Source organism: Pseudorca crassidens, chromosome 10 (assembly GCF_039906515.1).
Source record: "Pseudorca crassidens isolate mPseCra1 chromosome 10, mPseCra1.hap1, whole genome shotgun sequence".
Classification (NCBI taxonomy): Eukaryota; Metazoa; Chordata; class Mammalia; order Artiodactyla; family Delphinidae; genus Pseudorca; species Pseudorca crassidens.
The window spans coordinates 106,762,532-106,787,561 of NC_090305.1; the positions used below are offsets into that span (position 1 = coordinate 106,762,532).

At 69.2% G+C, this 25,030-nt stretch overlaps 1 protein-coding gene across 1 annotated transcript in view; it reads right to left on the reverse strand.

Moving 5' to 3' along the window:
* The window catches only part of PLXNA1 (plexin A1), a 45,027-nt gene extending 20,390 nt beyond the window's left edge, over positions 1–24,637 (reverse strand). The window contains exons 1-10 of the mRNA XM_067755707.1: positions 24,175–24,637; positions 17,442–18,699; positions 15,544–15,726; positions 6,322–6,462; positions 5,549–5,649; positions 5,242–5,365; positions 5,005–5,158; positions 4,645–4,744; positions 3,385–3,499; positions 543–743 (exon numbers count right to left, since the gene is read on the reverse strand). Of these exons, the coding sequence (XP_067611808.1) occupies positions 543–743; positions 3,385–3,499; positions 4,645–4,744; positions 5,005–5,158; positions 5,242–5,365; positions 5,549–5,649; positions 6,322–6,462; positions 15,544–15,726; positions 17,442–18,677 (2,355 nt within the window). The 5' untranslated portion in view covers positions 18,678–18,699; positions 24,175–24,637. The remainder of the gene's footprint in view (positions 1–542; positions 744–3,384; positions 3,500–4,644; positions 4,745–5,004; positions 5,159–5,241; positions 5,366–5,548; positions 5,650–6,321; positions 6,463–15,543; positions 15,727–17,441; positions 18,700–24,174) is intronic.
* Positions 24,638–25,030: the final 393 nt, after the last annotated feature.

Here is a 25,030-nt window from a genome sequence, read left to right on the forward strand (position 1 = left end):
CCTGGACAGATAGGCAGACTGAGGCCTGCTGGCAGTCACGGGGCGAGCCGGGCGAGCGAGACACAAGCTGGCCTCAGGACCACCAACTGGGCCCTCTCCCCTCGCCCACCAGGAGGTTCTGGCCCTGCAAAGACCACCATCCCTAATTCGTGGAACGAATCAGATTTGAGGCTCCGAAGGTGACTGCCTCTTGGCACGTCTGGGTCGGGGGAATGCACCGGCCACCGTGCACGGCTTCTGTGTCCGGACACAGTATGCCTTAAAGGAGCCGGTGCCGTCACCCTGACCTCGGCCCCCAGGGTCACTCCCCCGCGCCCTCAACCCCAGCCCCCTCACCCAGGTCCCCAAGACGGCACGCAGAGCCACGTCTGAGACACGCTCCCTCCAAACGCTGGCGTGGCTCTGGGCGTGGCCCCTGCAGCCTGCTCACCCGGGCCGGCTGAGGGGCTGGCACAGCCTGGGGGCCAGAGGTGCCCCCTGAACAGGGCGTGGCAGACCCGACTACGCGCAGCCCTTCTGCTAAAGCAGAAACACAGACCCACCGAGGAGTTCTGGCACTGCAGGCTGGAGCTGTTGAAGCGCAGGGCGGCGACGCGGGCCGGGCCCCCCGGGAGGTGGAACAGGCACTCATAGCCCCGCTGGCCCGACTGCGGCTGCGGCAGGTTCCGGGCGGCCAGGGTGATGGGCTTCACCACACCCACCGGCACGTAGATCTGGGTGGAGGGCAGGATCTGCGGGCAGTCCTGGGGGACAAGGCTTCAGCTGAGCCGGGGTGGAGGCTGGCGGGCGGGCTGCGCGGAGCCCGAGCTCCTCCAAGACAAGAGCCCTGCGCCCATTTTACACGCCGGCACACTGAGGACGTCGATGACGGCCAGCCGGGCCCGGGTTCCGGGCTGCACACTGTGAGCTGGGCAGGCCCGCCCCGGGGCCCGAGTGCCCTGCCCCAGGGTCCTAGGACCCCACCAGAGGGGCCCCATCTGGAAGCAGCCGAGAGGGCCCTGAGGCAGAAGCAGGAGCAAGCTCTCAGCTGGGGGCCCGGGGAGTAGGTAAAAATAGCCGGAGCGAGCACACAAACAGCCCGGCCCCCGGGCCCAGCGCTTCAGCAACCCTAACTAACGCAACGGCCCGGCTTCCCTGCAGCAGGGCTGCAGCGACCGTGGAGGAGCCGGCCCGCAGGAACCCTGCGGAAGGTGCTTTAAATAGAGACGCTGAAAACAGACTGCGATCCCCACGCCCCACGGCAGCTCCCGCGGCACCACGGGCCGGCTCTGCAGAGGTTCTGGGGGCCCCTGGGGGCACTGGGGGAGCAGAGCTAGCTGAGCAGGACTGGCAGGCTGACTACTGACCACCGGGTCTGCGGCTGCCCTGACGGCCACCTGCACACGGGGCACTGACCGGCACGTGGGCTGCGTTTGGAGCTCAGGCTGCAGCCCTGTGGGAGCTGCCGGTGTGCACGGTGGCCACCTGAAAGGGCACCCGTGCCAGCCCCCAGCCCAGGGACGCCCCTGCTGCCCCTCCACATCCCTCAGCAGCCCCAGCTCGTCTTGGCCACCAGGCCCCGCTCCCACTGTCCCCCAACCTCGCACCTTCCCTCTCCACTGACACCAGTTCTGCTGCCGGGAGGCCAGCACCGCTGTCTGTCCCCCTGTGGGTCTCGGGGTGCAGGCTCCACGCCCCTGTCGGGCCATAGCCTCCCTGTGGCTGGGCCTCGGCACCTCATGATTCCAGCCATGGACGGGCGTCAGCCCGGGCCTGGCCCCAGCCTCCTCGAGTGGCCTGAGACCAGGCTGAGCCGGAGGCAGCAGGGAGCTGATAAGCAGTGTGGACGCAGAGGCTCTGCCGTCCAGGGAATTCGGGGCCTATGAGCGAACGAAGGACCGCGACTCTGTTTTCATAACTCAAGTTAGGTTCTCCTCACCTAGAGCCCCTCCTCTCACACAAAGCAAGGACGTGTCTGGAAGACTGACCTCCATTCCGCTCGCAGGGGCACCGGCCTCAGGCCCAGAGCCTCCTGGTGACAAGGCTGCCGGGGGAGCACACGACCCACTCACTCCTGACCCTGGGGAGGCCGGGTCTGGGCGCAGGCCACCCCCCGGGGCTGCTCTGCTCTGGGGGTGCTCCGCGTGGGACCCCTGCCGGGCCACCCCGTCCCCACCGTGCTCTGGTGGCCGCCCCAGCCGAAGCCGACCGGGCAGACGCGGGAGCACAGGGACCCCGTCCCATCCCGGGCGGGAAGCAGAGAAGTGCTGGGACTGGGACCCTGCGGCCTGAGCACGAGCTGGGGAGGGGTCGCCCCGGGGACCAAACCTGAACCAGGGATGGGGGGACTGTGGAAACGTCACGCTCCTTAGGGGCGTCCCCACGCGACCTGGGACTGGCTGAGGAGGGACCGCCTGTGAAGTCCATCCCCAGACAGCCCCCCTTGACCCCGACCAGGTCCCCGGCCCCGCCTGGCGCAGGCGAGCTCCTGAGCAGGGTCTACCCCCCTGCCGCTCCCGGGACGCCCATGCCAGCCCTCCCTGAGGGTCCCGCCGGGCGGCCTGCTCCGCTGGAACGGCTCGAATGGGCACAGAGATCAGAGACGGCCAGGGAAGACCGGGCCCCCACCTCACACGTCCATTCTGCTGCCCCCGCCCCCTGCCCCACCCCCAGGACCCCCGGGCCAGCTCCTCAAGCAGGCCGCACACCTGGAAGCCCACCTGCCCACCCCACGTCCCCGCCTGCTCTTGGCCCGCCCCCGCCATTGCCGTCTTGTCCCGTATATCTGTCCTGTACGTCGTCACCAGGGAGTGGAAGAACCAAAGCCCGAGGGAAGGGGGCGGGGCAGCCAGGGCAGGTTCTGTGAGGGGCAAGTCCAGTCCAGATGCAGCCCCCAGGCGCCCCATGGCTGGTGGGACTCACACCCTCCTACCCCATCCAGCCAACAGACGCGCTAGCTACCGGAGAGGCAAGGCCTAGCATCAAGGCCTGGCTCCGCACCCGAAGGCTGGGCACGGGGAGCCCTGCCCCCACCCCCTGCCGGGCAGGCCCGGCTCAGGCCTGGCGCTCAGCCCCACTGCTCGCTCGGCTCCGAAGCAACTGCTACCTGATGGCTACTGGCGACCGTGCAGCCCTGCAAGCGACTCCGGGAAAGACCAGCCGCCTGCACCTCGCCCAGCCAGCTCCGTCCACGTGGACCCAGCCAGACACGCTCCCAGCTAGCTCCCGGCGCACTGGGAGGACGGTCCCTGCCCCCATCGTCCCCGGACGTGCCCTGGGTGTGACGTCCCCAGGCCGATACAGCCCCGGAGGGCATCCCCCTATACCTTCCGGCCAGCATCCCCACCACCCCAGGCGGCACCCAACTCCTCCACACCTCCAAACCCAGCCCACGGGACGCCTTACCTCGGACACGTTGACGCGGCCCTCCAGGAAGGCACAATCGGCAGCGTTGTGTGTGCACACGTGGCGGTACTTGCACCAGTGGCAGGGGAAGGAGCCGCTGACGCAGGACAGGCAGCTGCAGGCAGAGGGCGCGTGGTGAGGCCGCAGCCCGGGCCCCCACCTTGCTGCTGATCAGGGAGCCGCCCCAGGGCCTTTGCACAGGCCGCTCCTCACTGCTCAGAGCTGGTCTGCTTCTGCCTGCCGGGGCTCCCCTCCCTCCTCCCTCCATTGCCTGACAGTCCACCCCGGCGCCAGCCAACAGAACCTCTCAGAGAAGCACACGTGTAAAGCCAGTGCCAGGCCACGCGTGACCATCAGCGCTGGAAACGCGTTAGTGCAGCCGAGGAGCACGTTTTAAAGTCCACCTTGTTCTAATTCGCTGAGATTTAAACGTAGGTGTCGAGTGGCGGCTGCAGGCTGGACGGCCGTGGTAGATGTCGCCTCCCCGACCAGAAAGCAGGCTCGCCTGGCAAGGGCCTGATTCGTTCCAACGTGTCTCCAGGGCCTGGACGGGCCGCACAGCCCGCACCTCACCTCACCTCACCGTCCCTGTAGCTCCACATAACCCACCGCCCTGCCTCTACAGAGACCCTCGACCCCTCCAAGCCTCGGAGCACAGCCCCTGCCCCAAAGATTCCAGCCCGCCCAGCACGGGGAGGCTGGACCCCAGTGCCAACAACACCCAGGCCCACGGTGGGCGCCCCACGAACAGCCAGGAGTGCGTCAGCCTGCAAGTCGGTTGACAAACGAAAACACGATTGAAAAATTAAGCGCCTCGGCTCGAGGCTGACCCCCTCCCGGCCCAGGGCTCTGGCCGCTGCGGGATGCGCAGGGGGCCCTCAGCAATTCCTGCTCTTCCTCTGAGGTTGGCGCGCTCGCAGAAGACCAGAGGCCCAGGGAGAGCGCCCACACCCAGCTGTCCGTGCCCCAGGGGCTGCCCGACCCAGAGGGGACCCGGACCCCTCCTGCCCCAGAGCAGCAGGTATCCAATGCCCGAGCCCCGGCTGGCCGTGCCCTGCCTGGACGACGCAGCAGCGCCCCCAGCTCCCTGCCTTGCTCTGGTGCCCGCGGCCCACTCCCCACTCGAGGGGAATCAGCACATGTCGCACCCCAGCTGCCGCTCCCGCCACCCGGCCTCCCCCTCGAGGCCCCGTCCTGGCTCCTGCGACCCGACCAAGTGCTGCCCCGCAGGACTCTGTGCAGGAGGCCAGAGACACTCACGACTGGTGGACGCTGCAGTTGTAGAAAACGAAGTCCACAGACGCAAACTTCTTGCCCGTCTCCTTGGACTTCAGGTAGAGCTTGACCACCCGCTGGTCTCCTGTAACAGTGGCACAGGTTCCGTCACCAGGGCCCCGGGGCCGCTGAACCCAGGAGCCCGCGCAGAAAAAAGGCCTCGCCGAGGACCCTCCCAACGGCCAAGGGCACCGCCCCCGCCCCCCCCCCCCACCCCGCAGCCCTGCAGTGCCTTCCCCTGACGCCCCCCGCGGTCACCACGGGACGCCCGCCCACTGTCCCAGTGACCATCTACCCCCGACAGGAGGCCCCCCGCGCTGCCCAGGCCGGCCCACTCGGCCTCACCCTGGCCCCGTGTGATGGGCGCCACCTCCTGCGCGGAGGGGGAGTGGCAGTGAATCCGGCCATCCTCCAGGACGCCCTCAGACTCGGTGAAGTCCTCAAAGGAGCAGTTGACTCCGGCCGAGAGGTCGGGCACATTCCAGGCCTGCAGCACAAGCTGGGTGGCAGGGGAAAAGGGTGACTGGCCAATCCCCCTGCGCCGCCACGTTGCCCCACCCCGGCCCCAGCAGCTGCGCTCACCGGAACGTGAAACGTGGTCACGGACACGTTGCGGGGCTGCACTGTCAGCTGTACACACTGCAGCAGGTCCGCGGCGAAGCGCTGGGGCTCAGCCGCCCGCTCGCAGGCGTCCCGGCGGGAGCAGCTGTGGGCAGAGGCGTGGGGCGGGCTCAGGCAAGAGGCCAGCGGAGCCCCTGGCCCACCCTGCACCCCATCCAGACCCGGGAAGCTGGGCTCCTGTCACTCAGCGGGTCACGGGAGCCGGGCCCCCAGGCTCCCAGTGAGGTCGCCGGGCCCCCTGCCACCCCCACGGCCTGCGCGGACTCACGTGCTGTGCAGGACACACCAGCCGCAGTGGGGGTCCCGTGACCCCAGACACAGCTCACACGACGTGTACTGCACACAGCTCTCCACGGGCACCCGAGTCACCTGGCAGGAAGGGCCTCGGCATCAGGTCCTCTCGGGCCTGTCCTGTCCCCCACACACCAGGCAGCCCCGTCTCGGGCCTTCCTCACGCGTTGTCTATCCAAGGGCCAGTCCTGGGTGACCCTGACCGGCCGAGCCAGGCCAAGCAGACCGGGCCAGTCTCCAGGGCGCGAGTCGGTGCGGGCGACAGCTCTGGCCAGTACCTCTCGCTCTGCTGCACCCCGAGCTTCCCAGGGGAGCCCCAATCCTGAGCCCGGAGGCCGGCAGGGCACCGTTTACCCCAACCTCGCCGGCTTGGCCCGAGACACAGAGCGACCGAGTAATAACCCGATGGCGGGAGGGGGCAAAGGGGAAGGGAGCCACCAGGAGAGAAGGGAGGCGCGGCCCCACCTGCACCCCTCCGGCAGCCACGGGGTCACCAGGTGGAGCAGAAGGGCAGAGGCTGGCTCCAAGCAGGCTGGACCAGAAACATGGCACGCGACCTTGACGAGACGGCCAGGCCAGAGACCGGGAACAGGGGGCCCCAACGGACACCCCAAACCCCCCAACACCACTCCCCTGAAAACGCTCTCGCTGGGCATCTGCTCCCGTGGGTGTGCAGTCGTCCAGGGACGAGGGGCAAGCCTGGAGGCTGGCTGCACAGTGACGGCCCCGCCCGCTCTCCGGGGCACCCACCTGCTTCTCCGTCATGGCGTACAGGTACTGGCGGTCGGGGCTGAGGACCAGGTCACGCAGGATGGGGCTGCCCTCTTGGGCCACCACGCTCTCGTAGGCCAGGGCCGGCCAGACGCCGGGGTTCGCCAGGTCCACCAGCATCTGTGGCAGCGAGAGCCACGTGGTGCTGCCTCAGTGCCTTCCAGCCGCTGCCCACCCCCAGCCCAGGTGTGGGGTTGGGAGCGCCCCAAGCAACCCCCCCCAAGCCCTTGAAGAATGAGGCCGAGGCCCCCCCACCACGCCCAGGAGCCGGTGCGGCCCAGCCCCTTTGCCGGGCGTGGGGGTCTCTGAGGGCTGGAGAAAACCACAGCCCTCCAGCCACCACCCGTCCCGAGCCGCACAGCCACGTCCAGGGCAGAGGCGGCAGGAGCCCGGGGCGGCCTTCCCTGGGGCCAGGCTGGGCATCCCCATCGCCGAGGGAGGGCTGTTTGTGCAGAGGGGAGGGGGCACGAGGGGCGGTGGGCCCGCAGGGACGTCCAGTGCAACTGAGGAGAGAGACCAGGATCCTCCCAAGTGGGAGGCAGGGGGGGCCGGGGCCGAGAGAGCGGGCACCGCCAGCACGAAGGCGGGAGGGGGGCGGACGGCGCAGGCATGAGGAAATACACGGTCTACGTCCCAGACACGCGGGGCTCACTCAGCCAGCTCTCCCCGCTGCGCGCCACGCTGCAAGTATCTTTAGCTGCTCTCACCAAACAGAAGTATTTAATTAGCAGCGAGAGCCGGGGGGCTTTCCAGAGACGGGACTCGTGGGGCGGCCGGCTCAGCCCGCAGGCAGGCTCCCGGGGCCGCCAGCCCACCTCCACCTCGGCCCAGCGCCCCTCCCTGGCGCCTCACGCTGACTGGACAGGGCAGGGCAGGCCTGACCGGCCAGGCGAACACCCCCAGCTCGGGCCAGCTCCATGGCGGCTAGGAGAGGGCGGCCGGCCGGGGAGGCCAGGGGGAGGGGGAGGGGAGGGCCGCATTCCTGAGCGCCCGCGGCCACCCCCCCACTTCCGCTCAGCTGCCGCCCCGCCGGGCAGGCAGGCTTAAGTCAAACCAGACCCGGAAGAGCCGAGTCCAGCGCCTGCCGGCAGGGGAGGAAGCAGGACTGGGCCGGGAGGGAGGAGGGGGGCAGGGGGCGTGCAGCAGCCCAGCCTCAGCCCCCCGGGTAGGGCCTGGAGGGGTGTGCCCGTCCAGCTGTCCATCCGCCACGCACCCAGCCTGCACCCCCCAACCCCAGAGCCTGCTGCCCTGCTCTCACAGGGAGCTGACTGGGCCCTGGCCACGGAGGCCGGGAGGCCGGGAGGCTGGCCTCTGCACCCACACCACCTGGGCCCAAGCCCTGTTCAGGCGCGTCCCGGCTGCGGGGCCTCTGCCTCAGGGTCCCCCACGCAGCCTGAGCGACGGGAGCCTCCCCCAACACCAGAGCCACTCCGGGGACTAAATGACCCAGCAGAGGGTGCCCGGGGGGCCAGGCCCCGAGGCAACCCCCAAAACCCAAGGGCCGGCCACAGAGGCGCAGCAAGGCCAGGCTGGACCACAGCCAGGGAGCGGGCACTGGACGGCCAGAGGGCAGGGCAGGGCACCAGGGGGGACCCAGAGCTCCAGACTCATCTCAACACGAATGGCCCAAACCAGGGTCCTTTGCGCCTCTTCCCTGCAGGCGCCTCCACCCGCCGCAGCCCCCCTGGAGCCCAGACCTGACACTGCCGGGCCCCAGCCTCTCCCACCCGCTCGGGGCCGAGGGTGCAGGCTGGGGCGTGGACGTCGCATCAGCGGTGCCCCCACCACCCCGTAGGGGACAAGGGGGACAGTTCAGGGAGGGGGGCACCCAGGGGAAGGCACAGTCCCGGGCAAGGTGGGAGGGCGGCCAGCCCGTCTCTAGAGTGGCCCCGCCCCCAGGCCCGCCAAGTGCCGCGACTCGACAGGTGGCTCCCAACAGCTGCGGCAGGAGTGTGCTCGTCCAGCTGTCCATCCGCCACGCACCCCTCTACCACCCACCTGCCCTCCACTGGGCGGCCCCAGCCCTTAACCTCGCAAGGCTCCCCTGTTTCCGGAGGGCACAGAACAGGGGGGGGCAGGGAGGCACGGCCCACAGGCCAGTGGGTGCACATGCCCCATTCTGTGCACCGTGCAGCCCCGTCCAGCCTCCGCAGGAGCCCCACACACACACGTGACAGACCGGCTTTCGGCCAGTCCTCGGGACACACCTGCCACGGAGCCTGGTTTTCGGGCTGCAGGGCCCGGGCAGCACCGAGGTAAACGAAGGCCCACAAGGACCTGCCAGAGAAACCCCGGGCTCCAGACCGCCCGCTGCAGCTGGGGACGCGGAGTCTGCTCCACAAGTGGGAGGAGGGATGCGGCAGGCCACCAGGAGGGCGCTCCGGGGAGAAGGGGCGCGCAGGGCGGGTACGGGGCCCAGCAGCTGGCAGGACAGCGGGACACACACCACTGGCAGCGTGCGTGCTGACGCCACACCCCTGCCCACAGCGGTCACTCGAGGGCCACCCACCTGGGGCGGCCCACCCTGGGCAGGAGACTCCTCATTCCCTGGTGTCCTCCCTGACCTCCAGCTGTCACCTCTGTGCTCTGCAAACCTTCCCCCCACGACCACCAGAACTCTCCACTACCAGCTGAGAGCTCTCCTTCCTCAAAGCCAGCTCGGTCCCCCTGGCTTGAGCGGAGCCGTCCAGCTGCCCTGGCACGCCTGCCGGCCCAGAAACCCACCCAGCCCGGCTCTGACCCAGACCCTTGGACCCTGCTCCCTTCTCCACCGGGGTCGTCCCTATTCCTCTGTACAAGGGGGAGTCCCCTGGATTCTGAGCTGAGGCACAAGGGCTGTCAGTGCCCCCACGAAGGGTTTGGGCCCCAGCAGCCTCTGGGAGCCAGGGCCAGGCAAGGCACTGACCACGGGCTGTGTACCTACCGCCACCACGGGCCCACCGCACCACACAGACGGGCCAGGGAATGGGTTCACCTCAGCATCCCCAGGCCAGCAGGACCCTGGGGCCCAGGGCCCAGCAGACAGGAAGTCCTGCACAGGGGCCCCTGGAGGCCCCAGCCCTAGGCTGGCCAGCTGGCTGACCCATACCCACCACTGCGAAGCCCTGGCCAACGGCTGCGGGCAGGCAGCTGACGGCCCGGCCAGGTCAGCTGTCTGTCCAGCCCAGAGCCAACAAAGGGTCCATTCTCTGGGCCGAGGGCGGGTGTGGGCACCAGGGAGGATGTCTGGGGCGTCCAGGCTGCATGCCAAGGCCGGCACGCGCCCTAGCCCCCGGAGGCAGGGGGCTGCCCAGCTCGGCCCCTACCGGGAAGGGCAAGTTCCCTGTCCCGCCCACCCCTGTCTATCTGCAAAGTGGGGCTGCCCTGGCTGAGCGAGACTCCTGGTCTCCGGACGAGGATGAGGGTAGGAGTAGGACAGGCCCTTGGGTGGGGGGACAGGCAGAGAACGGGCAGCGGCCAGCAGGCCACCACGGTGCTGGGACTTCACGGGCACCCCCTCTTCCTGTAGATGCAGCGGCCAAACCTGTTCCCAGCCCCCAGGAGGCAGGGTGGTCCCGGGAGGGGCTACAAGGGACGGGAGCCCTGCCACCCCTTCCTTCCCGGACGGGGCTGAGGCCGCCCGATGGGTCCAGCTCCCAGACCCCTCCCCACCCCCTCACAGGCCACCACAGCATCCCCCCTTCTGTGACGGGGGGCAGGTTCCAGGCCCCTTCCTGGGTCCGTCCTCAGAAAGGCCAGGAAGAATTTGATACTGGAAAAGCAATTAGCAATTTCCTCTTGGCAGTAATTAGGTAATTAAAACATGATTTGCAGGAGGCCTGATGGTTGTAATTGGGCCAGATACACCTGGTAAGGTTGGGGTGTGGGGGCCCAGGAATCTCATCCTTCCTATTCTCAACCCTCAACACGCAGACGGGAGAGCAGGGACCAACCAACGCAAGCAGTGGTCCTCCCTGACCCTCAGTTTCCTCATTTGCCCACAGACACCCCACTCACAGAGCTGTGAGAATTAAGAAACTCACGGCTCCTAAACGCGGAGGGGCCAGCCCAATTGGGAGGTGCTTGGAGGGGGGCCCCCACGGCTGAGCCCTGCCAGGGGGGAGGAGGTGACAGCTGTCCTGGGGAGTCTGTCCCCCTGCTTCTGGAGGCTGCAGAAAGTTGGGCCAGGAGGCAGCAGCAATCGTACAGCCTTCCGTCACACGGCAGTGACACGGCCAGGGTGCCGCAGCAGGCAGCAGTGACCACCCGGCCAGATGTCCTTGTCTCAAACCCGAGACCCCCCCATCCACTCTACCCCACCTGCACCAGCAGTTGACGCACCTCCTCCACTTTCCCAAAACCACCACTGCCCTCCAGCTCCGTCCCCAGGCCTGACCTCTGCAGCCTCTGGTGACCACTGCAGGGTCACCAGTGACGTGTCCACCACACCCAGAACACCCTTCCCACGCACTGCACAGCTCCTTGGCCTGTTCCGGCCTCCGTACCCATCTCCTGGGCTGCCGGGGGCTCCCACACCCCACTGCAGATGGGCCCTGGAGGGCAGAGCCCTGTCTGCCCAGGGGGCAGGGGTCCTGCACTTTGTGGGTGGTAACCTTGGGCCGTGTGAGGCCACCCCCACCAGGCTGGCCCTGAGCCTGGGCACTCGGGGGACCGGGCACAGGAAGGCCACTGCCGGCCTGCACCCAAGGGCATCGTTCTTTCCAAAGGTGCCCCGGTGCTGACGCCGGGCCTAAGCCTGACCAGCCAGACCCTGCAGGGAGGTGGACCTGGGGCAAGACCCCTGTGGGCAACCCCGCTGGCCGTCACTGCATGTGCCCTGGTGCAACACTGGCTCTGGGGTGAGGGCTGAGGTGGGTCGGACAGACCCACAGGGTGACCAACAGGTCCCTGTGCCCGCTGGCTCAGCCTGCCGCAGCCAGCCAGCCTCGAGAGCCAGAGACCACATCACGTCCCCCAGAACACAGCCACATCGCGGGGCACCATGCGATGCCACCCGCAGGTTGCGGGGACCCCCGCCCTGGGTGGGCAGGGGCAGTGCACCCATGGGGCCCCACGGGCACAGCAGCTGAGACACGCAGGAAGCAGGCGGCTGAAGCCCCTCCACTCCCCACCGACGACGCCTCGGGCAGGGAGCACCGCAGGGACCCAAAAACTGTCCACGAGGTGGGCTGCGTGCTGACCGCTGACCCACCCACCGCCGGGTGCTGGAAACGGCAACACGGACAGAAACAACGTCACGTCCACCCAGAAGGAGGCGACGTCGTCAAGAGTGTCTGGAGCACAGGACGCCCCCACGGCACAGGACTGACTGCACAGCACAGGTGAGTCTCGCAGGGTGCTGAGCAGAGGAAGACAGATGACGTCCCGGGGGACTCAGGCCACAGCCAGGCCCAGGGACGGATGGTCAGGCCTTGAGGGGACCCACGGGAAGGGCAGGGCCCGAGTAGGCGCCCGCCGTGCTCTCCTGTGACACCTCCCGGGCCGGGCGCTTTCCTGAGGGTGGGTAACCTTCAGAGCGGATGCTGGAAATCTACGTGTCCTCCAGACTCCCGAGACGAGCCCCGAGGGGGTGCAGGCAGCAGGCCGAGGAGGCGGCCCAGCCAGGCCCTGCCAGCATCTCTCAACAGGTCAGCGTCCCCAGCGCCACGGGGCCTCCCCCACCCCCCACCCCCGCACAGACCTGGGCTTTGGGGAGCAGGGGTCTCCACAGACGCACCAAGCAGGACGTCGGCCCGGGACGGGGGCGCGCAGCAGGGACCCTGCGGACAGGCCGCCCTGGCGCAGAGACCTACCCACAGCCACTCGGCTTCCAGGGCCTCTGAGTTTCAGAATCCTGGGGCGGGGGTGGGGGGGGGTGCCTGAAGGGAGGGGCTGCCAGGAGGCAGCTTCCAAGACCAAGATCTCTGGAGGGTAAAGGACGTTCCCCTCCCGGCAACCCAGGCCCAGAGCGCTGCACTCGGCAGGCACGCGGAGCACTGATGCCCGAGGGGCCGGAGACCAGGCCAGACCAGGCCCGCTGTGGGGACAGAGCACTGAGACCGCAGCCCGTGGTCTCTCCTCCCTACGGGATCACCGCACAGGCAGCAAGCACTGTGAACCCACTGGTGGGCCCAGCCTGGGGGTCCAGCTGCGCGGCCCCGGGGCCCACCCCGCGGCCCGGTGCCCCGTGGGCCCGTGATGCACCCCTGCCGCTCAGGCCGGCCCACGATGCTGTCTTAAGACGTAGATTAGCTGCCGACACTTAACCATCGAAAGACGTCACACAACACAGATCTTCAGGTTCTCTCGGAAAACCGGCTAACTGGGGGGACGGGGCCACGTGCCTGCCTGGCACGGCCACCAAGCGGCAGGGCCAGCTGCGTCCCCAGCGCAGTCCGGCCCTGCAGCAGTGGCAGGACAACCGCTCTCACCAGGCCCATGCCGCCAGCTGTGGACTCGCAGGGCAGGCGCCCCGGCAGGAGTCCACAGGCTGTTCTCCAACCCCCCACTCCCCCGCGGGCACCCAAGGACCCGGAGGCCACCGGGCAGGGGAGGCGCAGGAGGGGACAGGCAGGGCGGAGGTCTGGGGTTGTCTGCACAGGAGGATGACGGCCTCGGTTGGGGTCGGAGGGGCAGGTGGCGGGCGGGGCCTCTGGGGAAGGGCAGCGGACTCAGGGCACCCCAGCCAGCCCTCAGCGGCTCAAGCGGGCAGCGCTTAAATTAATCAGCTACAATTTTACACAACACCGTTTGGAGATGGCCCAGAGCCAGCCACGTCTCTAGGGCTGCCCAGTCGCTTTTTAAAGCCCGGGAAAGACCGGACGTGGGGAGGATGGGGTGTGTCAGCGCAGCGGGCCTGTCCCTGGGTGCAGGCGAGCCCTCAGGCCCAGGCTCCCGCTCGGGGCAGACAAAGGACACGAGACAGGGAGCCAGGGCTCGCGGCTCACGTGGTGGGGCCAGGCTCCGGCAGGAAGGGCCTGGATTTCAACCCCGGAGACAGAGCCGAGGGCCCAGCCCGCCCCAGGCTCGGAGGAGGCAGCCAGGAGGGCCAGCAGGGAGGGGGCACCGTGCCGGCTGCAGTACCCCCTGCCCCGGCTCCGGCCCCCGGACCACGGCCGCACCCACCCCCGGGCTGGGTCAGGATGACACGAGAGGGACGAGGCAGGGGTGGGAATTCTGCTGCCGAAGGCCAGGCCCGGCCAGGGAGACGTGGGCGCCCGCAGGGAGCAGCGTCCTTCAAGCGGGCCAAGGCCAGAGGCCTCTCCTGGGGACCTCAGGAGGTCCAGGAACCGGTGGGCCAAGGGGAAGGGAGCCCAGGCCTACGAGCAGAGAGGGGACACCCCTCCCCCCGGCCCTCACACCGCCCCAGGCCCCAGCGCGGGACAGGGAGGCCCGGAGAGAAGAGGACTGGGCCACCCACGAGACCTGGTGCCCACGGGGCAGGGGCGCGCAGGGAGGAGGGGTGCAGGGGGCCGGTCTGCGGGCGAGGGGGCAGAGCCTCAAGCAGGCGCCGCCCCTGGGCGTGGCCAACCCCACACCCCCGAAAAGGGCGCCATCCACTCACATGGTGTGTGGGGCCCAGCTGGATGCACCAGGGTGGACAGTGCCCTGGTGGGCAGGTGCGGGGGAGGTGCGGAGGGGCGAGGGGACCGCAGCTGTGGCTTCCTCACTCCCGAAGCAGCCTCTTCTCACAGGCGGGCCCAGGCCACCCCCATGGTCCACTCTCGGGGCCTCAGTTTCCCCTCGGTGGGACTGGGGCAGGGAGCAAGACCGGCAGGCAGCAGAGGGAGGCTGCACTGGACTCACGCCTTCCCCCAGCCTCACAGGGTGGCTGGCTGCCGTGGGACAAGACGGCGCCCGGCCAGCTGCCCGCCAGCCCACCAGCCATCAAGAGGGCCCCTCCCAGCCCCTGGAGTCCGGCCTGCGGCCAGGTGACAGGCTCTAGGGCCCCGCAGGAAGGTCTCCAAGTGTTTCACCTGCAGCCGAACCCCACGGGGGCTCTTGCCGCAGTGGGGCAGGCCCCGCCAGGCACAGCCCACCAGCGCACACCCACGGGGGTCCACGGTCCCTCTCCTCTGCTCCCCCAGCCCTGGGGCGGCAGCAGCGAGCTGTGAGCTGGGTGAGGCCCCACCCCTAGGAAGGGAGAGTGCCCTTCAGCCAGGGCGCAGGCAGGATGCGACACCAGGGCCGGGACGGGGGGCACAGGGGCTGGCCCGGAGGGTGGCAGGGGCCCGAGCTGGGCTGCCACCACCCCAGGGGCCTGCAAGTCCTGTGAGCAGAACTCCGCAGCACCCGGCCCGGGGGGCCCTCGGTCAGCACGGCCCCCACTGCCCGAAGCCCTTGCTTCAGGCTTGTTTCACAGATGGGGAAGCTGAGGCTGGGGGCAGGGCCCTTCCCAGAGGCCACAGAGCCAGCCGGCAGTGGGACGTGATTCCCAGGGCACCCAGCATGGCAGGGACGGGAGACACCCCACCCCGCACGCTCTGGGAGCAGGCAAGGCTCTGGCTGGCCCCGGGCCCAGGCCCACCCCCGGGCACACGCCGGCTGGGGAGCTGTGTCAGCAGCAGCCTCCGCAGGGCTGTTATTTCATGCACGAGGCCCCGCCCCTGCGCTGATCCTTGGGGCTCCCAGGCACCCCCACCCCGATGTGCCCCAGGAACTTCCTCCACAGCCGGGCGGCCCTCCCCTGGCCTGGTCCCTAACCACCCACCAGGTCGCAGCTGAGCCGTGGGGGGCTGCTGCCCCAGAAAGCCCGCCCCTGCCCAGCTCAGCCCAGCACCTGCCGGCGGGGACACAGACCTGGAAGCACGGGACCGGCCCGTCCCAGGGGCCCACGAGGGGCCCAGGAGCTGACCTCCACTCCAGAGCACCCCAACACTGGCGCTCCAGCGGGGGCGGGGCGCCCCCTTGCCCTGCCCTCGGCCCTGCCGTCTCCCTGCAGGATGCGGCCTCCCTCCAGGGCAGAGTGCTGCCTCAGCAGACACCGGATCCGGGAGGGGAGGGGGCCCCACAGGCCTGCCCCGCCCCCGCCGCCCACACCCGTGGGGAGCAAGGCCAGCAGCTCCGGCGTCACCAGGCCCCGACGCCCAGCCAGGGCCTCGGGCCGGACGCGGAAGCAGCCCACAGGGAGCGCTCAGGCCCGGACCCGTGAGCCCCTGGAGGTCCCCGCCCCCGTCCACGGCACACAGAGCGGGGCAGCTCGCGCTGCCGGCCCAGGCTGACCTTGCGGATGCGGCCGCTGCGCGTGCCCACGAACACCACGGTGCGGCCCCGGTAGTCGTAGGCGGCCACCGCGGTCAGGCCGTCGTCCTTGTCCACGAACAGGGGCGTCCCCTCGATGGTGACCGTGCCGCCCAGCGGCTGGTTGAAGTCCTGCCCGCAGAAGTCGTCGTCGATCTGGAGGGGCTGCGGGAGCGGGGGAGGGTCGGGGGTGAGGCCAGGCGCCTGGGGCCCTGCGGGGCGGCGCAGCCAGCACCGGCCGGCTCCCCTCCCCAGGCTGGGGCGGCGGCTCAGGGGCCGCTCTCCAAGGCCTGCACAGGCCACACGTGGGGCAGCGGCCTGGGCGGCGGGGGCAGGGGTCAGGGACTCCTGGACCCACTTGACAGATGGGGAAACTGAGGCCCTGGAAGCCGCTCGAGGCCCAGGAGCAGGCGCCAGGGGTGGGCACCTCTCACACACACGAGGCACAGGCCCTGCGTCCACCGCTGAGTGGGGAGCAGGCAAGAGGCAGCCTTGGGTGTGGGCAGGGAGGGGCCAGGCCTGCTGCACAGTGAGGCCGCACAGGCGGTGGCCGGGGACTGGTGGGGCACTAGGACGGCTTATTCAAGACAGGACACAGCCTTACACCTAAAAGGCAAAGGGAGGAGCTGGCTGAGAGGAGACGGCTACGGTCAGAAAGGAAACAATCGATAGCGTGAGGTTCCGGAGAAGGGCCTGGGAGGGCAGGGCGGGCGCCGGGGGCTGGGGGCGGGAGTCTGCGCGGCTCCCCTGCAGCAGGCTGGGGGTCTGAGGTTTGCAGTGCGCGAGGTCACCAATGCAGAAGGAGCACAGGAGGCGGGGTCAGGGCTGGGCCAGGGGAAGAGGGGCCAGGGGAGATGCGGGGGGCAGTGGGGACCAGGCCCAGGCAGGGGGGACCAGCCGTGGCACAGGGCGCGCAGAGCACACGGAGATCTCGGCAAGCGCTGGCCCGCCGAGCCTCGGTCTCTCCACCTATACGATGGAGATCAAACACCTTCCTCGAGAGGCCGAGGGGAGGATGGGCGATGCACCAGCCTTGTGCACCCAAGGCCGAGGTCTGGAGAGCAGCCCTGCTACGATGAGGCCCCGCCGCACACAGCAACAGATGTGAGAAAGAAGGGCCAACCCACACTGCTCTGAAGACAAACCAGGACGGAAATGGGAAAACTGAGGCCAGGGAGGGGCCGGGCTTTCCCTAGGCCACCAGCGCGTCCCAGGCAGCGGCATCAGAGGGTCTAAGGCCTGGCACTGGAGGTCCTCTACCCAGCGACCCTGAACAAGTCCCTTATCCCCTCTGAGCCTGGGACCTTACTCAGAGAAACAATGGGTCCTACTGCCTGGGGGTGTGCAAGAGATACCCCTCAAAAAGCAGCTGGCCCCTAGAGGACCCCATCAGGGCCTAGAGATGGGACTGCCGGCTCCTGAGCGCCCAGCCCCCGGGCATTCGGGCCGCTCCCAGGTCAGGTGCATGGCCAGGCGCCCAGCGCAAGAGTCAGAAGAGCCTATCAACAGGACCCAGAGGGAGGACAGTATCTGGTGTCCACCTGACCCTGGTGTGGCCCCAGCTCGCCCCTTACTGGCCGTGTACCTTGGGCAAGTCACCCCGCCCCGGGCAACCCTGTCTCTGAAATGGAAACAAGATGGGGCCCGCAAAAGCACCCACAACAGCACCAGACGCGTGGTCAGAGGGGCTCCGTCCAATGGCCGCGGGGGCTCGTGGACTCGTGCACGCGGTCACGCCACCCCGTCTTCTAACGGGCAGGACAGCCGCAGCCCAGGTGCAGCCCTGACCCTGGGAGACGGGCCAACAGCGGCCCCCAGCGCAGGGTGAGCGCCACGCAACGAGCGGTCGGCGCCTCGTTCCGGGACCGCGGGACGCTCACCGAGTTGATGCAGCCCAGCTCTTTGTTGAGCAGCCAGGGCAGCGAGAGCTTGCCCTCGCCGCGGTAGCAGGACTGGATGCGCTCCTTGATCTTCTCCTTGATGGCCCTGAGGGTGAACAGGCACAGCACCGACTCCCGGGGCGGCTTCACGCGGTTCTTCTGGCCCTGGGCAAACACGGTGAACAGCACATCCTCGTCCTCGGCCAGGCCCAGCTGGCGGGCCAGGGCGCGGCCAGGCCGGCTCAGGTAGGCGTCCTGCACCAGGCGGTACTCCACGCCCGCCTGCTCGCAGCCGATGGGGAACTCGACGTAGGAGTAGAACTTGGGGTCGTCCACGCACAGCCGCACGATCTTGGACGTGAAGAAGTGCTCGCCGGCGGCGTCGGGCGAGGTCAGCTGCGTGTCTAGCTGCAGGGTGAGGTAGTAGACGAAGTGCTCGCTGCGGAAGCTGTACACGTAGTAGATGTCGAAGGCCGGGAACTTGGACAGCGTGTCCGAGGGGATCTTCAGCTGCGAGGACACGAACTCGTCCTGGTACACGAAGCCGAACATCTCGGCATCCTCCTCGTTGGCCATGAGCCGGCGGCTGGACAGCGTGGGGAAGTACTCAGACTTGCCGTCGATGGGCGTGCCCACGAAGAGCTTGGCCTGCGCCTGGCCGGGAGGCCCGGCGATCAGCACGCCCGCCATGCTGCCCGCCTCGCGCACGCCCGACAGGTAATGCTCCTTGCGGTGGTGCGGCTCGCCCAGCTTGAAGAGGTCGTCCAGCCGCAGGAACTGGCAGATGCCCTGCGAGGCGCTGCCGCAGGCCAGCAGGCGGTTGGCGGCCTGGTCCAGCAGCAGCAGCTTATTGACGTTGTCGGTGCTGCCCAAGCCGTGCGGGCAGGACTGCACGCTGGGCGGAGGGTAGCACTTCTCGTTGTCTTCCACGGGGCCCGTCACGTGCGCCCGCAGCAGCGTCAGGTTCCCCGACAGCTTGTAGATGCGGTTCACGGCGCCCACGTACACCTCGCCCGTCTGCTCGTGGACCACCAGGTGGGTGAGGGCCCATTCACCGGCCGTGAAGTTGCGGAAAGGGGGCTGTGGACCCCCGCCCGCCCGGGGCGCGGCCCCCAGCAGCAGCAGCAGCGGCAGCAGAAGCAGTGGCGGCGGCAGCGCCCGTGGGCTCAGATGTGGCGGCAGCATGACGGGCTGCGGCCTCGGGCTGCGGCGCTCAGGTCCTGCAGGGATGCGCATCACGGGGCCGGGAGCCTCAGCCCTGCGGGGAGAACGGGGGACAAAGTGTGTAAGCGCTAGCAGCCCTCGCGTGCCCCCCCCACACGCACACACGTGCCGTCACCGAGCTCCACGCGCCCGTCCTCCCCTGGGACATCCCACTTCTGGGGCGTGACCCACCCCTCCAGGAAAAGCCCGAGGTGCAGGAAGCACACCTCCCCGCCTGGAACCCTGCAAGCGGCTACACCAAGCCTAGGACCTGCGGGCAGCACGGGCCACACACGCTCCATCGCTGCCTGGGCCACCGTGGCCGGGTGGAGGAGAAAAATGAACCCAGAACAAGAAGGCGGGTGACAAGGGCTCAGGGTCTAGATCGGGAGCCCCACCGACACCCAAACCTGGGGGCCACCACCCCCCGACTCAAGCCTCCCCACGCCTTAGGGAACAAGACCCCCAGCTCCAAGCTCCCAAGGTGGGTGACCACCTCTCTGCCCGAGGCCCTGGGCAGTCCTACTCTCAGCTAGACAAGGACGCTCGGGCGGGGCCCGCAGAAGGGGGGCCAGTCACACTGACCCCAGGGCCGCTCCCTGCTGACCCCGGCCCAGCCCCCAGCCCTGCACCTCCCACCCATCATCCCCACCCCCAGCCCACCGGTGCCCCTGCCCCGTGCGTGAGGCCCCCGAATCCTGCCCTGGCCCTACTTCCTCTCGGAAAGTCTCAGCTCCCCGCAGCCTGGAAGGTGGCAGTCGGGCACCAGGGTAAACCTAGACCCTGCTGCTCTGCAGCCACGTGGCCCCGGTGGGGGCTACTCCTCTCTGCCAGCCTCGGTCTCCCGATCCGTGCAATGGTAATGACGACAGCTCCTCTCCCGGATGAGGGGGGGTGCCCGCTCAGGGCCAGTAGGGGTCCCGCCCTGGCTCTGCTGGTCACACTCCCAGACGGGCTTGCTGGGGCCTCACCCCACTCCTGGATGGAAACCGACCACAGCAACGCCGGGTCCCCACTGCAGGCAGGCACTGGCGCGCAGCACACACTCTTTGCCCCCAGACAACGCCTCTCGTTTTACAGGTGGGGAAGCCGAGGCCCAAAGGATAGGTGCCTCCTGCCAAGTCCAGGCTGGGAACTGGCCCCAGAGCCTGTGGGTCTCCGGGCCCCCACGTCTGCCCCTGCAGCACAGGGCTCCTCTGGCCTCCTGCCCACAGCCCTCGACCTGCGGGCCGAAGGCAGCAGCCGTCCCTCTCAGTCACCCCGTTTAATTTGTGACATGGTGCTTGCTAACGGTTTTGTCACGTATTGCTCCCCGATGCTCTCCCCACCAGAGTGGCAGCCCCACGAGAGCAGGGCCTGGCTCTGTGGTTTCCCGCTGAGCCCCCGAGGCCGGCCCAGGACCCAGCACCTGTGAATGAAAGAGTGAACCACTGGGTCCTGCAGAGCAGGACCTGCTCCCTCCCTGTGTCCTCACTCCCCACTCACCGGATGCCACTGAAAACCTACACCTCTGCTCAGGTGGTGAGGAGGGGGGATGCTGAGGCTTAGGATATGCAGGCCTTTGGCCAGGATCCCACAGTAGGGGGACAGGGCTGTGCTGCCCGCAGGGGCCCCCCCAGCAGGCTGTCAGCTGCCTTCCTGCAGATCTCCGCCCAGACACCCCAGGAACTATGGCCACCGGGTACCTCGCAGGCGGCCCCTGCCCCCAGCTCAGGAGCCCAGGGCAGACCTGGTGGCTCCTCCCGGTGGCGGTGAGGCCTGGGCTGACAGCCTGGGAACTCCAAAGAAAGCATGAATCACGCACCGTTTATCAGTTCAAAGAAGGCCTGCAATTACCAACGGCTGGGCTCTCCCCTCCTCTGGGATAATTATACGCGTCTTAATGCATTTACGGACCCTACTTTTTATATTAAACGGGAGGAACCCAGCTGAAGAAGCACCATCCAAACTCCAACCTGGCCGGGGGCCTGCTGCCCCTCCCCCAACAGAGCTGCCCGAAAGGACCAGCCAGAGGCACGGGGCTGCAGCCAGGAAAGGGGCACCAGGCCTGGGGCTGAGTCCTCCTGGCCACCACCTCACAGGGGCCACTGAAGACTTTGGGTGACTGCCCCTACCCAGGAGGGACGGGCCCGCAGCTCGGATACACCCAAGGTCACCCAGCTAGTTCTCAGCACTCCTACAGGGACCTGGACTCCCACAGGCCTCCAGCCTGCCCAGGAGAAAATGCATTCACTCCATGCTGGGCTGGGGGAGGGGAGCAGCAACAGATGCACGCTCTGGGCTGGGGTGGGGGGGCGGTGAAGCAGCAGCAGCGCTGGGGTCTGGGGAGCCCCTTCCACCTGCCCCAGAAGGACCAGGCCCCAGAGTTGGTGGGGGAGGGGCATCCTGGGCACAGAGGAGCCAGAGCTGGGGGTGGAACCTGCTGGACCACGCAGAGGGTGGTGAGAGTGACCGCAGCGCCGGCACAGGAAGCAGGCTGGGCCTGGCCAGTGAGAAGCAGACCGGGAAGGAGAAGCGGCCTGGTGCCGGGTGTGCCGACTGGAGGTGCGCAGGGCAGGGAAAGGCCAGACGGGCCGGCACAGTGGCCTCCACTCCTGCACAGGACGGGCTCAGCTGCCCAGCAGAGCGTGGAGCAAGCATCATCCCCTGCTCTCTCCCGGGCCCAGCGGCCACCACCACTCCTCGCCCTGAGAAACAAAGGCCCTCAGAGGCCTCTTCACGGAGGGGCGGCCCCAATCTTGCGCCCCCCCCGCCCCCCGCCCCACCAGATCTGGATTCTTCTGGGGCACGGACAGGTTGAGGTGTGGGGGACCGAGAAGACACGGCCCTCCTACCCAAAGGTACCTTGTCAGCAACTGGGACCAAGAGCTGCCCAGTCACCCCACCTCCCCCAACAGAGGCCCCGGGAGGTGGTCCCCAGCCGCCCGCTCCCCCTCCAGGCCTGCCCTATGGGACCAGCATGCACAGGACCAGGATCCAGGGCCACTGGAGTCCTGCTTCGCAGAAAAAGCACCTGCCTTCGGGCTTCCCTGAGGGTCCTCTCCTCCTGACGCCATACTCAAGACGCTGGGACCTTCAGAGGTGCGGGGGAGCTTAAAACACACAAGCCACAGCCAGGAGCCAGCAAAGGGCTGTCTGCTTTGTCCAGAGCCCTCATCCGCTCCCACCCCCAAGCACACACCTCAGCCACACCGGGGCGGGCCAGGCCTCGGCAGAGCTGTCTCCCCTGCCTGAAATGCCCTTCTGGGGCCTCCAGGGCCCCCTCCCAGGCCCACTTGCTGCCCGGCCCTGAAGGGAATCACTGGCTTCCAAGTCCGCCTCTGGCACAGGACCGGGCATGCTCTGGGCTGCCTGGCGCAGCACCTGGTCTCTCCTGCACACCCCAAACCAGCAGGGAGCCAGGGGACCTGCCTGGGGTGAGCTCCCGAGGGCCCAGGGCCTCCAGAGGGCCGGAGGAGCAAAGGCTGAGCCCACCCCCGCGCAGACCCAGAGAACCGGCCTCAGCTCGGAAGGAGGTGGAGCAGCGCGGACGGCCGCGCTACCGGAGCCCAGGCTCGCGGGCAGAGGCTCGGTCCACGTCCCCCAACACACACCCCTCTTTCTTTCAAGGGGCGTGGCCCCAGCACCCCACAGATGAGCCAAGGGCAGCTCCCGGCTCTAGGCAGCCACCGGAGCCCCTCTGGCCCTCTCGCCCCCTTCCCGGGATCCCCTAGGGTCTCGGAACGGGCGGGGGTACCCGGAGCCGCAATCCCCACCCCGAGGCCGCTCGATCGCGCCCCGTCGCCGCCAGCCCCGCCGCCCACCAGGCCCGGGGCTGCGCAGCAGCCCTCGGAGCGGCCGCGGGAAGCGGCTGACCCTGGAGAGGCCCCGCGCGGGGCGGCGAGGAGGCCGGGCGCGCGGCTGGCGCACCGCCCCTCCCAGCCGGCGCGGGCCTGCGGGCCTGGGCGGACCGGCGCCCACTCCGGCCGCGCGGGCCTGCCGGCGCCGGAGATCCAGCGCACTCCGCCGGCCCGGTCCGGCCGCACAGCCCTCCCGGCGGCGCCGCCGCGAACTTTCTCCCTGCCCGGCCCGGAGGAGGCGGCGCGGCCCCGCGAGCGCGGCGGGCAGGGTCCCATCCCGGCCCGGCGGGGACGCGCGGGCTCGGCGCCGCGGCCGCGCCCGGACACGCGTGAACCGGGCCAGAGACGCAGGGACACGCGGGGCGCGGACACGCGGGGGCGCGGACACGCGCGCCGCCGCCCCCCGCGCGACCCCCGCCCGCCCGCAACCCCGCGGAGGCCGCCCCGCGCCCGGACCCCGGCTCGAGGCCGCCCTGCGCCCAGACCACCGTGGGACCCCCGCCGGACCCCCGCCGGACCCCCGCCCGCCCCGCTGCGGGGAAAGTTGCACCCCTACTCACGGGCTGCCCCGGGGCGCGCCCGCCGCCGGCCATCGCCGCCCGCCGCCCGCGCCGCCGTCCGCCCCGCCCCGCCGCGGGGCCGCCGAAGCCTCGCAGGCCACCCAGGCCGAGGCCGCCGCGCCCGGGATCCACTGCGTGGCCGCCGCCGCTGCCCAGCATGAATGGGGCGCCAGCCGCGCGGATGCAGACCGGCCTCGCTCTCACCGCCCGCGGAGCGTCGCGCGCATGCGCCGCCCGGGCGGGCCGGGCCGGGGCGGGGCCTGCGCGGGGGCGGGGCCTGCGCGGGGCGGGGCTCTCGGGGGCCTCCAGGGGGCGCTCGATCCCCGCCGACCGCCCTAGCCCATCGCTCGCTTCAAAGGGCAACGCCGCTGCCAGGAGCTGCCGGAACCTGGTCCAGATACGGCCGAGGACGGCGGTTACGGCTCGGGGTCCTCAGGGGGCGGCGGGGCGTGGGGCGCGCGGTCCGGGACGAGGCCGGCGGGCTGGGCACGGGGCCGGGCGGCGGGGCGACGCAGGGCGGACAGTGGGTCCGGGGGGCGCGGGTCCGAGCTCGCCTGGGCGGATTGGCAGACGCGATCCCCGTGGCCGCGCTCCCGCAGCGGTTCGCGCGCCCCAGAGCCGCCCGAAGGTGAGGCCACAGGGGCACCTGGCCGAGGGGAGGCGAGGCGGCCGGAGCCATGGAAACAACCAAAGGGCCGGGGGCCGGTGCGGGAGGACGAGCTGGGGCGCAGCGAGGGCCGCGGGGGTGGCCACGAGCCGGGAGGTCACCCCTTAGGAGAGGGACCCCCGCAGGCCCGGGTGAGCCCCCGCCCCTCCCCGCCTCACGCAGCCGCGTCCCGGTTTCTGAGCTGGTCGTTCTCCATTTCCTGTGGCTCCGGCATGGCTGGCTTGTCGGGACGTCGCGCTCGTCTGGGACGTGGGGACGCGGCCGAGTGGCCGACGGGCAGGCGGGCCGTTCGCTCTGTTCTGCGGCGTTCCCCGAAGGTGCGCGGATCCCAGCGTGGCTGGTTAAGCACAGCAGTCCCACCGGTTCTCAGAGCCTCCGCTGGGCCCGCACCCGCCAGCTCCAGCCCCAGGAGTGTCTCTGGAGACGTCCCAGGTTACACGGCTTCCTCCACCCCTGCTCCTCACCTGTGGTCCGCTCCCCAGAGGAGACCTGATGAGGCACCGCTCCGCACCACGCAGCACTATCAATCCAGGTGGGCCCCGTAAAGGCACTCCAGACAGTGGAGCAGACTGTCTTCGCGACCCTGGGCCAGGGAAGGAGTTCTTCAACCCCAGATCAAAGATATATAAAAGAGAATACGGGTCAATTTGACTACCTTAATATTGGTTATTTTTGTTCATTAAAAGTTAGGAAAGGAAATATCAAGATAAGCCAGGACTCAGGAAAACACATCTGCAACACACGTACACTTGACAAAAGCTGCGTATCCAGGATTTATGAGAAATTCCCAAGGATCGACAAGGAAAGCCCACAGTCCAACAGGGACACAGGGCTGAGACCCCAGCACCGCAGTTGGTTGGAGCAAAGATGGCAAATTGTTGCTCCTAAAAGCCTTGCACAGTGGGTCCCTGCCCCTGAGGAGGCCGGCCGGGTGCAGATGGAGGGGGAACCACAGCGGGGGCTCATGGGGGGTGGGGACTGCAGCTCAGGCGCCCCCCCATCCCACCTCACAAGGAGGGAAATGAGTCAGCGGGCACTGGGCTCTTCCTCCTTGGGTTTCCTGTGTGGGTTTCGCTTCTGTCACCCTCCAGGAGGGCAGGCAGTGTGTGGCGAGGCAGGGAAAACAATTCCTAGAACCAGAAACATGGGGGGGGCGGGGGGAGGGCGGGGGGGGGAGGGCGGGGGGAGGGCGGGGGGAGGGCCTTTCCGAACCTCTAGTGTTCCTGCCTCTGGAGCCATGCCAGGGCCGTTTCTGCGTTTCTGTGACTCAGAGCTTTGTGCAGAAGTAGACTTGGGGGGCCTCTCCCCTCCTCGAGGCAG